Source organism: Aedes albopictus, chromosome 2 (genome assembly GCF_035046485.1).
Source record: "Aedes albopictus strain Foshan chromosome 2, AalbF5, whole genome shotgun sequence".
Taxonomy (NCBI): Eukaryota; Metazoa; Arthropoda; class Insecta; order Diptera; family Culicidae; genus Aedes; species Aedes albopictus.
This window is the reverse complement of record NC_085137.1, coordinates 24,768,777-24,782,247: the sequence shown is the minus strand read 5'-3', so window position 1 is coordinate 24,782,247 and position 13,471 is coordinate 24,768,777. Positions and strand designations below refer to the sequence as shown.

Sequence of the window (13,471 nt, the reverse complement as noted above, 5' to 3'; positions counted from 1 at the left end):
TTGACTCTGGATTATTAGTAGCTCAAGTGGTACATCTGCCAGTCAAATGTGATGATTGTTACGGTATTAATATTTTTTTTCCTAATGGTTGACCATTACCAAACAGAGTAAACCAATTAGATCCCAGTTGAACGCCCAAGTAAAACTCCTAATTATTTCTTGCGTGTTCTCGACTTCGGTATGAGGAGAAATGCAGCAAGTGTTTGTGGAATAATGAAACAGAGTACAGTAGACGTTCGGTCGGCGCAAACGGTGCAACAAATTTGCTGTTATCGCACCCCTTTCGTCAAAATGGTGCGTCAGGTTAGCCCGAATGAACAGTCGAATGAATTTTACGTTCATTTTACGTCAATTGATGAGTTGTTGACGCCAATCTGACGTTGCAGTTATCGTTTTGACAGAAAGCGGTGCGATAACTTCAACTTTGTTGCACTTGCCGGACTTGCAGTCAGAAAGTATTGCAGTTAAACCGTTTGCACTGACCGAACGTCTACTGTACCTATCTAATCAAGCAATTGTAAATACTCCTTTGCCTTTTTCCCTGCCAGCGACCGCCAGCTGTACGATACAAGGATGGACGAAAATTACTCCAAAAGACAAATAATACAGAAAAGAAACAATTCATTCGAAGATAGACGAGTGCACCGATGAACTGAATTCATCGCGGTCCGAGAATTTTGACACTACAGCGGGGTCGCTTCCAATCAGAAAAGATAGATTTCCAATCAGAATTGAACAATTCTGATTGGGAACGACCCCGCTGTAGTGTCAAAATTCTCGGACCGCGATGAATTCAGTTCATCGGTGCACTCGTCTATAGCCGTCGATCTTGCAGTATATCTATAGACGAGTGCAGCGATGAATTTTTTGCTCACTCGCTCAGAAAATTTTGACACTACATAGGGGTACACTCTCAAATAATGTCTACCCAGAAGTACGTGAGCAAAATCCACATTTAATTTTTTTAATCTTTTCCTGATATACTGCCGTTCTACGCATAATCGTCCCATGTTATATGGGATTACCATATAACGTGAGACAATGGGGCGTAGAACGGCAGTATAATGTTGCATTCAAAGTAAATCCACAGAGAAACCGACGTCACACTTTGGCCGCTCTCCATCGATCATCTTTTTAACGGTTGATTCAAATTTCCGGTAGTTGGTCAAATGTCCACTCGCGGCGCTGGCATCGTTTTTACTTCTTTTTGACGTTTGCTCATGCCACAATACGTTTAGCATTGGACGATTACGCTTTCGTGACGATGTTTATTAATAAAATTTGCTCTTTGTGTTACGTCTGTTTCTCTGTGGTAAAACATTTCCAAATAGTTTATTTCCACTGATATTTCCACTTATTTAATGAGAGAAAAAAGCAAATTAGTTATAGCTGGGTAGTACCTGTTGGAAGTGTATCCCGCTGCACAGTGGGAAAATATGGTACAAAACCGACAAAGAATTCTGTAACTTTTGAAAACCACGAATGCGGTTTACGAAGTTATACTTTTCTAATGTAAAAATGTGCGGGGAATCCAATAAAACCGGTTTCATAGGCCGCACGGATCGTTAACATGCTCATTTTACCCCAATTCCCCAATTTTTTAGCCGTTTTTATAGAAATTCATGTATTTTCAGAAGCGGAAATGATCTTGAATATGAAAACTCGACCGATCATGCTCATATATATTACGGATATGAATAAAAATGTTAAACTTGACCGCATGAATAATTGTCATGCCCGTTTTACCATATTTCCCCAGATTATCGCATTTCTGGTAAGATATGCCATTTATCTAGGGAGAAAATCAGTTAAAATCCATCAAACTGAGTTTTTACCTGGTAAATACTTTTGAGCTATCGAATAAATCCGGATAAAAATCGAACGAACTGGTTTTTTGGTCATTTTGCCTTGATGCCCCATAAATATCATTTTTTGAACTGAAGAGTTCTGCAACTTTTGAAATCCATGAATGCGGTTTACGAAGCCATACTTTTCTGATGTAAAAATGTGCGGGGAATCGAATAAATCTGGTTTCATAGGCTGCACGGATCGTTCACATTCTCATTTTACCCCAATTCCCCAATTTTTAGCCTTTTTTTGATAGAGATTAGAGGTTCCATTTCCCGACCATTTTGGTTGTCCCGGGATTCGGGAAAAAATTTGTTGCTTGTCCCGGGAAATCCCGGGATCCCGGGAAATTTTTCAATCTGCTTAAAAACACATTTTTGTTATCAGAAATATGTTATATGTATTCATCATATCAAATAAATAAATGGTTCACATCAAGTAACTGGTCTTACCAATTTGAATTCGTTCTCTGAAAATACGACTTCAAGAAGCAAATGTTTTTGATGATTTCATCGAACAGTGAGGGTCGCTTTTTAGAACGGATATATCCGGAGTTCGATTTTAAGATTCGGGGTCAACTTACCATGTAGCTCGAAAAGTGACAACTCTTTCGCAATTACTTTCGAAAATTCAATCTTTTCCGAATCAGTCTAAGACGGGTTGCCATATTACTTTATAGCCGATTCCAGTTCTTCGCGCATGCTCGATGGTGTTATGCATACAAGACAATCCAGCATTCAACTCGGCAGCATCATTATCGGTCTGTCTATGGCAGTCTCGCAACAATGAGCCATTTTACGAAGTGACAACAATGTTGATGATGATACTGATTTTCACGGGTTATTGGACGCTACCTCCTGTCAAAATTCATTCATAAAATCGGCTCGTAAAATGGACTATCGAACTCCCAGTTTCTTGATGAACTTAATCATTTGCGTTTTTGATGAGCTTTCCAGTTCTGCTGGCACTTGCGTTGACGACGGAAGACCTTGAAGGAACTTTAGCGCTGTTATTATTTCCTTTTGGCGCCGGTTGTTGATTCTTTTCATGATTGCATGGAAGAGGTCGTTTCCAACATTGGAGTTACTTTTTGTAAGCTTCGAATACAAGAAACTCAAGCTGCCTTCCGTAGACAATAATATAGCATCTCGTCTTTTCAATGCTTCCGAAGCGAGTCTGATTGGCTGAAAAGCTTCCTGATGATTTTTTGCAGCTTCAAAATCATTGTCCATGTCCAACATAAGTCTAGAAAGGCCTATTTCGAAAAATTTCTCTTTGATGCTATTGTCGTCGCGGTCGAAACCCGAAGTTTCCCCACACCCGACAATCGAATTTTCTCAAAATCCATACGTGAAACCTAAAGTCGGACGTAGGGCGCTGGACAGCGGACCTGGCCCTCTATCCATCATACTGTGCCCGACGTACGTCCGACACACGGTTTAGGAGAAAAATCGATTTTCGCGTGTCAAAAATTCCGATTTTCAACTGCACAAACAATATCAAAACCGTAAATGAAGTGCTCCAGCATTGTTTCAGTCGAGTTTCAACGAGTTTTGATGTCCACACACAGTTGAAATGGTTTATGTAACATTTTCGTAATTTTTTGTTGAAGGCGATTTTTGAAAAAAAAAAAATCACGACTCTTCAAATACGTTTCAGAGATTCTCCAAATTCAAATCAAAGCGAAAAATATGTGTAAGAAATGTGCGTCCCGGGAATCCCGGGATTTTCGGGACGGTGAAAAATGTTATCCCGGGATTCGGGAAATCCCGAATTTTTCAAGATCCCGGGATTTTTTGTCCCGGGATATCCCGGGTTGGAACCTCTAATAGAGATTCATATATTTTCAGAAGCGGAAGTGATCTTGAAGTATACAAACTCGACCAATCAAGCTCATATGTATTGCCGATATAAATGAAATTGTAAACTTGACCGCATGAATGATTGTCATGCCCGTTTTACCATATTCCCCCAGATTATCGCATTTCTGGTAAGATATGCTATTTATCTAGAGAGAAAATCAGTAAATGTCCATCCATATGAGTTTCTTCTTGGTGAATACATTTGAGCCTTCGAATAAATCAGGATAAAAATTAAAAGAACGGGTATGTTGGTCATTTTGCCTTGATTCCCCAAAAATATCATTTTTAGAATTAAAGAGTTCTGTTACTTTTGAAAACCACGAATGCGATTTACGGAGTCATGTTTATCTCATGTAAAAACGTGTGGAGATTCGAAAAAATTGGTTTCGTAGGCCGCACGGATCGTTAACATACTCATTTTACCCCAATTCCGCAGTTTTTTGTGTGTTTGATAGAAATTCATGTTCAGATGCTGAAACGACCTTGAAGTATAAAAACTCGACCAATCAAGCTCTTATATATTTTGCCGAAATAAATAAAAATGTTAAACTTGACGGCATGAACAATGTCCATGCCCATTTTACCATATTCCCCCAGATTATCGCATTTCTGGAAAAATATGCTATTTGTCGAGGGAGAATATCGGTAAATGTCCATCTAAGAGAGATTTTTATTTGAATAACACATTTGAGCCATCTATCTATTAAACCAGGGAAGAACAACGAACTTATTCTTGGCCATTTTGCCTTGATGCCCCAAAAATATCATTTTCTGAATTGAAGAGTTCTGTAACTTTTGAAAACCATGTATGCTATTTACAAAGTCATATTTTTTTTAATTAAAAATGTTCGAAAATTTCAATGAAACTGGTTTTAATGGCCACAAGGATCGTCAAAACACTCATTTAACTTCAATTTCTCAATTTTTTGTGGATTTTCATAGAAATTAATGTTTTTTTAGAAGTGGAAATGACCTTGAAGTTTAAAAACTCAACCAATCAAGCTCATATATACTGCCGATACAAATGAAAACGTCACACTTGACCGCTTGAATGGTTGTCATGCCCGTTTCACCATATTCTCCCAGATTATCCAAATACTAACTGTGAATAATGTGTTTGTTAAACATTTTCAGTTTTGTACTTTTTAGGGTTAAACAAGCTATACATCTAAAAATAAAATCAACAAATGACAAATTAAATAAAATTTCGTTTATAACCAATTTTAACTATCTAAAGAATACGTGTTACGAAAATCGGTCGGAAATGCTTTTTATCTATTTAGCACTGATTCCCCGTAAAATATACAATTAACTTTACATAAGTGTAAAACACAAAAATAATCCGAACCGTTTTTCTATAAAAACAGTTTTTTAAAGATATAACCCGTGAATTCTAGATGCAGCTTGTTTAACCCTGAATACAATAATTTAGATGAATTTGCAAAAAAACGAGTTCAAATCACAGTTATGACTCATGTGGGCATTAATCCAATTTACAGAGATTTTGTCTTAGAAAATTCACTTGTAAGAATAAACGCTTTTGATAACATTCTGAGTTGTACAGTTATTCAAAAAAGGATATTTTTCGGGGCATCAAGGCAAAATGACCAAGATAAAAGTTGGTTCGATTGTTGTATCCTGATTTATTATATGGCTCAATGTATATTTCTAACCAAAACTCATTTGAATGGGTTTTTTGGATTTTTTTAATGCTTATATTTCAAAGTCATTAACGCCTTTGAAAATACATGAAATTCTATCAAATCCCAAGAAAATAGAAAATTGGGCTAAAATAAGTATGCTAACGCGCATTATCCCCTTGAGGCCTACGAAACCACTTTCATTAGATTCTCCGTACAATTTTACATAAGAAGGGTATGACTTCATAAACTAGCGGTTTTTCAAAACATATAAATTTCTTGTACATATTCAAAATATTATATTTATATTTCGGGATTTCCTGCGAAATGGCAACATAAAAGTTCGTACGATTTTTATTTCCTGATGTATTGGATGGCTCAAGTGTGTTTTTCCAATAAAAACTTATATGAACTCAACAGATTTTCTGAGCTTTTATACTTCAAAGTCATTTCCGATTCTGAAAATACATGAACTATTAAAAAATACTTAAAAAAGGGAATTGGGGTTAAATAAGAAAGTGCGATAACGATCCGTGAGGCCCATAAAATCACTTTAATTCAATTCCCTGCACATTTCTACATTAAAAAAGTTTGACTTCGTAAACCACATTCAAGATTTTCAAAAGTTACAGAATTCTGCAATTAAAAAAATGATATTAAAATAAACTAGATATAAAAAATGCGATAATCGGGGAACATATGGTGAAACGGGCATGATAACCATTCATGCGGTCAAGTGTGACGTTTTCATTTGTATCGGCAGTATATATGAGCTTGATTGGTTGAGTTTTTAAACTTCTAGTTCATTTCCACTTCTAAAAAAACATTTTTTTCTATGAAAATCTACAAAAAAAAATGAGAAATCGAAGTTAAATGAGTATTTTGACGATCCTTGTGACCTTTAAAACCAGTTTCATTAAATTTTTCGAACATTTTAACTTAAAAAAAAAACTTTGTAAATAGCATACATGGTTTCCAAAAGTTACAGAACTCTTCAATTCAAAAAATTGATATTTTTGGGGCATCAAGGCAAAATGGCCAAGATATAAGTTCGTTGTTGTTCCCTGGTGTAATAGATAGATGGCTCAAATGTGTTATTCAAATAAAAATCTCTCTTAGATGGACATTTACCGATTTTCTCCCTCGACAAATAGCATATTTTTCCAGAAATGCGATAATCTGGGGGAATATGGTAAAATGGGCATGGACATTGTTCATGCGGTCAAGTTTAACATTTTTATTTATTTCGGCAAAATATATAAGAGCTTGATTGGTCGAGTTTTTATACTTCAAGGTCGTTTCAGCATCTGAACATGAATTTCTATCAAACACACAAAAAACTGCGGAATTGGGGTAAAATGAGTATGTTAACGATCCGTGCGGCCTACGAAACCAATTTTTTCGATTCTCCACACGTTTTTACATGAGATAAACATGACTCCGTAAATCGCATTCGTGGTTTTCAAAAGTAACAGAACTCTTTAATTCTAAAAATGATATTTTTGGGGAATCAAGGCAAAATGACCAACATACCCGTTCTTTTAATTTTTATCCTGATTTATTCGAAGGTTGAGCCTTCGAACCAAGTAGAAACTCATATGGATGGACATTTACTGATTTTCTCTCTAGATAAATAACATATCTTACCAGAAATGCGATAATCTGGGGGAATATGGTAAAACGGGCATGACAATCGTTCATGCGGTCAAGTTTAACATTTTCATTCATATCCGCAATATATATGAGCATGATCGGTCGAGTTTTCATACTTCAAGATCATTTCCGCTTCTGAAAATACATAAATTTCTATAAAAACGGCTAAAAAATTGGGGAATTGGGGTAAAATGAGCATGTTAACGATCCGTGCGGCCTATGAAACCGGTTTTATTGGATTCCCCGCACATTTTTACATTAGAAAAGTATAACTTCGTAAACTGCATTCATGGTTTTCAAAAGTTACAGAATTCTTTGTCGGTTTTGTACATTATTTTCCCACTGTGCGCTGTTTTGTCGGGGGACTGAACTCCGCCAGTATGGACCAATGCACGTGTTCACCCGTTCGACTTTTCAGCAGTTCCGTAGTATATCAAAGTTGCTATGTAAACGTGTTCATTTCACACACGGCAACGCTCAAACGCCAAGTTAGTGAACACGTGCTAAGGTTCATCATGGTGCTGACACATCGCTCAGCGCTCATAAGGCCTAAGACATAAGAATAGATCAATCCACGTGTGTACACCCAATAGGACGCAATCTGTGAAGTACTAGATTGAAAGTAGTGAGCTGAATTTGTGTATGGTGAGATGACGACTTCTCCATTTCTGCAATGAAATGGTGCAAACAGCGTGGGTATTATGATTTCTTGACTAATGTGATGCTGTTTGAGCAAAAGTTTGAGTAACTGTGTTGTTGTATTATTTATTTCTTGCAACTTCAACAACACAATTACACAAAATTAGACAAATTAGACAATACCAGAATTCATCATCTCACCATACAATAATCCAGCTCACCACTTTCCATCTAGTACTTCACCGATTGCTTCCAATGGCCATTTGAGCGGTGCCGTGATATCCGAGGTGGTATCTACAATGAAGGACGGCTTGCGGTTGAAATTACTGTTTTGCAGGGTCAATTTAAATATACAAAGCCACTAAATTTGTGCAGATTGAATTTTGTTTCAATTCAACATATTCATATTTTCAATTTATCGGGTCCACAAATAAAAAAATTTCTGTTGACAAACGGATTCGAAATAAGAACAATGATGGACGATTAGATGGACGTTATAGAGGATAGGAGGAACCAACGGATCTGGAGATGTCAACAGCTTATGGGGAGTTATTCACGAAGCAGTGACAACAACAGCGCAAGAGTTGATAGGTACCGCTCAGTGACGCAAACGTAATGGTTGGTTTGACGAGGCCTGCCAACGAGTGACGAACGAAAAGAATGCCGCCAGAAGTCGAATGCTAGTGGCCGCTACCCGGCCGAACAGAGAGCGGTACAGGGTAGCAAGAGCAGAAGAGAAACGAATCCACCGCAGAAAAAAAAAACGGCAACACGAAGAGTGTTATTGCTGAAGCTCAGGAAAGTATGGACAGGAACGATATGCGGAGGTTTTATGCAACTGTCAATGGCGCGCGGCACAAAACTGCGCCAGTGCCCGCCATGTGAAATGACCGGGAAGGAAATTTGCTGACAGACAAAACAACGGTGGCAGCCAGGTGGAAGGAGCACTTCGAAGATTTGTTGAATGGTAGCAGCGAAGAAGCACCCAGGAACAGGATTAACATAATGGATGATGGTCAAGCAGTGGAACCATCAACACTGGATGAGGTTAAAAAGTCCCTTAAGGAGCTGAAAAACAGCAAGGCTGCTGGGAAGGACGAGATCCCGTTCGAACTTCTTATGCACGGAAGCGAGCAGCTCAAGAGCAGCAACATCTATCAATCCGCCAGATTATTATAAAGATTTGGGAGGATGAAGAATTGCCCACCAGTTGGTTGGATGGCCTCATATGCCCAATCTACAAGAAAGGGGACAGACTGGAGTGTGCCAATTACAGAGGGATTACCCTTTTAAATTCGGCGTATAAGATACTGTCTCATGTCCTGTTCAACAGACTGCGTCCTCTTGAGGAGTCCTTCGTCGGCAAATACCAGGCTGGTTTTCGTGAGGGCCGATCAACGACGGATCAAATGTTTATCCTGTGGATGATACTAGATAAATTTCGAGAATATAACTTGCAGACTCACCATCTGTTCATTGATTTTAAAGCAGCGTACGATTTAGTGAAAAGAAATGAGCTTTGGCAGATAAAGTCAGAACATGGTTTTCCGGCGAAACTAATTAGGCTGATACGCGCAACGCTGGATGGATCAAAATCAAGTGTTCGGATCGCGGACCCATTGCAAATGGGTGGTCCCACGTTTAACGGAAACTGAGTAAGAATACAAAGGATTTTTCGATTTCTGAGTGAGACCAACTCAGCCACTGAGTAGACATTTTTCTCGGTGTACTAAAACAAAAAAAATACCGCGAAACAAGCATTAGATGGTGTCATCAGGCACGGTCCTACTTTCTACTTAAGTCCTATGACGACATGGTATTCTTCACAAGTCATAAATCACTCCAGCTAATATCAGCGTCCTGTTTTTATTAACAAACTTATCGAATAAATAATATCTTATCTAGGAAAACCAATTTGTTCCAAAAAAGCAGGCTTAATATTCTAAGTAGATAACAGAAAAAAAATCACTTTGGTTCATGCTACTACCTTTCTTCATACCACCTCTTTTATCTGAACGAACAAATTCCCTCAATTGAACTAATATCACCTAAAACACAAACAAAATAAAATGTCTCGCTTCCAGCCAGCGGAATCCGGCGGCGGCAGCGAAGTAGTGGAATGCATCGATGTCAATTCGGTGTGGAACAACCTCTTAGGGAGTGTTCGCAAAACCGTACGTATTCCATTTGGCAATGTGGTCCAGATATTTCTCAATGCACGGGTACCAATCCCGGGAACCGTAGTTGAGCGCCGGCAGAGTTCCTCCGTAGTTCTTGGGCAAATAGTCCGGGCTGATGTACTTGTGCAGTTTCTTCATGTCGTGGCCGTGGAATTCGAGCTGTTGGATAGATGAAATTTTCAGTTAGAAGGTTTGAAGTTTTGAAATGTTTTACTTCATAGGGTGTGGCTGAATATTCGAAATATTTCATATCTTTTAAAGCAATTTAAGTAAAATCTTCTAAATATCTTGTGAAAAATTAGCTTATAGCCTAGAATCAGTCTTATATCACGGAAATTTATCTTTCGCCCTCCTAAATATATGCAATTGTCCCTGTATTTTTTTTTTTTCAATTGTTTGTGTTTGTGCATGGGGTAAAAATTTACTTCGCCATATGCGTTAATTCCCGTCATAGCCCATATTTGCTGATGACTCATTAGATAGACTAAATGTATGTAGGTAGACCATCAATAACCAGCACCTATAGCACTGGAAATCGAATAAATACGTGATTTTTCACGTTTCAATTTCACACGACTTATGATATTATATTGTTTTTCTCGTTTTGCGTATGACGAAGGCAACCGAGCTACAGTAGCAGATAACCGAATTGTTTTTCGTCACCGTTCACATTATTCAAATTATTTGAAGGAAATGGTAGAACTTTTACAATATGTTTTTCAAACTGGCTATGAGGCATTGGGCAAGATGCAAGAATAAACTCGTTTATTATTGGTGGTAAAATAAAAATAACTTTCATAGATTTATCCAGAAACATCTTCACAGTATTCGTTAGAAGTACTTCCAGATTTTCCATAATGAAATTCTCCTAGAATTTTTTAAGAAATTCCTAACGGGATTTCTCACAAAAGTTTCTAGAGATTCCTTTAAAAATTCTTTCATGCATTTCTTCAGAATTTCCTCTAACGATTCCTATGAAAATTTACTCGAGAACTCTTTCGGAAAATCTTTGATGAAATGTTTCCGAAATTACGGAATGCATGTATTTAGAAAATCCTATACGGATTCCATTTCAGAATACCTTCTATGACCACCTTCAAAAATTTATCTGGGCATTCTTCCAAAAATTTCTCTTGAAAACCTCTAACCTTCCTATTGTATCGGATTGGGAACAGCTCGTTGACGTAGTTAACGGTTTGAGCCTTAATGCAAATAGAGTGTTAATCAGTATAATCGGAAATTCCCCCATGAAACCTTTCGGAATTCCCTTAGAGAATTGTTTTGGAAAATTTTCTTTCTGAAATTGGTCCAGTGATTTCGTATACCGGAAATCAGAATTCCTTCAGAAATCTCTCCATTTTTTGAAAAAATTTTTTTAGGATCTTTTTTAAGACAATCGTTTAGTGGTTCATTAAGAAATTCCTTCAAAGTTGCCTCCATCAATTGTTCTTAGGACTGCATCAGAAATTCCTCAGTTGCTTTTTGTTTTGCTCAATTTGTTCAAGGATTGCAGTAGAAAGCAGTCAATGAATTCCATCCAAAATTGTTTCAAAGATTCCTTTAGAGATTCTTTGAGATGACTTTGTGCAAAAATGTTCTAAAGATTTTTCAGAAATTCCTCAATTTCTTAAAAAATCTCTAAGAAATTCCTTCTCTTCCTGGGTTCCATTGGAAAGCCTTTCACGGATTTTTTCAGAAATTCCTTCAAAAAAAAACAACAAGGAATCAAGTGCAGAATTAGCTATAAGTTACACATTAATAAAAATAAAAAAAATCCGGGGATTCCTTTTGAAAATCCTACAAATATTCATATAGATTTTTTCCAGGATTCGGGTATCAATATGTATTTTCTCAGAAATTTCTTCGCAAATTCTTTCGGAAGGATTTACAGAAATATTTCTTAAGAATTTCCAACGGCGTAGCCAGCTTTTCGGTCCGGTGGGTGGCCAAGCACCTTAGCAAATTTTTACCTATTACCTTTTATAACTAAACACAACACGATGAAAAAGCATTATTCAACCCTTCAGCAGTCATTATGTTGTATTTTGCACAATACGTTAAAAACCTCGCCTATTCTACACAAATCGACGTGATGCTGGAAGGAATCCCTAGAATTCTGAAGAAATCTCTTGAGGGATTGCTAGAGGAAATCTTAGAAAATTTTTGAAAGAATTCTTGGTGAAATCCCTGAAAGAATTCCTGGGGGAATCCCTGGAGCAATTCCTGGAAAAACTTTCTGAGAGAATCCAGGAGGAATGAGTGAAAGAACTTCTGAACAAATTCGGGGTGTAATTCCTGGAGGAATTCCTGGAAGAATTCTTGGATAAGACCCAGCAGGAATTCCTGGAGAAATTCTAGGAATAATTCTTGGAGTAATTTCTGGAAGAATATCTGGGGAATTCCTGAAGAAATCTTCAGAGGAATTCTGGGAGGAATTCCTGGAGAAATTTCTGAAAAAAAAATCCCTTGAGAAGTTCCAGGGGGATTTCTTTGAAGAATCCGTGAAGGAAATACCGAAGGATTTCCTGGAGGAATCTTCGGAGGAACCTCTGGGAATATACCTGGAGAAATTTCCGGAGAAATCCCTGGAGGAATTCCTGAGGCAATTCCTGGAGGAATATCAGGAGGAATTCCTGGAGAAATTCCCGAAAAATATCTGAAGAAATCCCTAGAGAAATTCCTGGAGGAATTCCTGGATTAGTTCCTTGAGAAATTCCTGGATAAAATCCTGGAAGAATGCCTGGAGGAATTCCTAGAGGTATTCCTGTGGGAATTGCTAGAGGAATCCCTGTAGGAATTCCTGGATGAAGCTCTAGAGAAATTCTTAAAAATACTGGACTGGATTTTTCTGGCGTAATCTCTACAGAAATTCTAAATTTTAGATTTTTATTTCTATTTCAATTATTTTTCTATTTCTGAAAAAAAACCCTTGAGAAATTTCTGGAGGAATTTCTAGAGGATTTCTTTTAGGAATTCCTGGGGAAATCCTCGAATGAATTTCAGAAGAAATCACTGGGAGAATCCCTGAAGAAATTTGTGAAGAAATCCCTGGAGGATTTTTTTGATGCAATTCCTGGAAGAGTCTCTGGAGAAATTCCCGGAGGAAGGCCTGGAGGAATCGTCAAAACTGGAGAATTTCTTGGAACAATTTCTGAAGAAATACCTAGATGATTTCCCGCAGGAATCCTCAGAAGAATTTCTGCAGAATTTCCTGAAGGTAGCTTAAAAGTATTCCCTGGAAGAATCCCTAGAAAAATGCTTGGAGAAATTCGTGGATAAGACCCTTAAGGAATCCTTGAAGGTGTTCCTGAAGAAATCTCTAGAGAAATTCCTAGAGAAATGCCTGGAGGAATACCCGAAAAAATCCTAAAGGTATTCCTGGAGAGCTTACTGGAAGAAAATCTGAAGAAATCCCTAGAGGATTTCCAGGAGAAATTCCTGGAGGATTTCCTGGATGAATTTCTGACGAAATTCCTGGGGTAGTTCCTAGAGGGATTCATAGATAAATTTCTGGATAAAATTCTGGAGAAATTCCTAGAGATATTCCTGTGGGAATCCGTGGGGAAATCTGTAGAGAAATTCTTGAAAGAATTAATGGATGAATTTCTGGAGGATTCTCTAGAAAAATTCCGAGAGATTTTTATTTCTA

The 13,471-nt window shown here is 37.5% G+C and overlaps 1 protein-coding gene across 1 annotated transcript in view; it reads right to left on the bottom strand.

The window, feature by feature from the left end:
* Nucleotides 1-9,489: 9,489 nt before the first annotated feature.
* LOC109429643 (clavesin-1) overlaps nt 9,490-13,471 on the bottom strand; it is a 29,152-nt gene continuing 25,170 nt past the window's right edge. Inside the window, exon 3 of the mRNA XM_029863972.2 lies at nt 9,490-9,981. Coding sequence (XP_029719832.2) covers nt 9,796-9,981 — 186 coding nt within the window. The 3' untranslated portion in view covers nt 9,490-9,795. The remainder of the gene's footprint in view (nt 9,982-13,471) is intronic.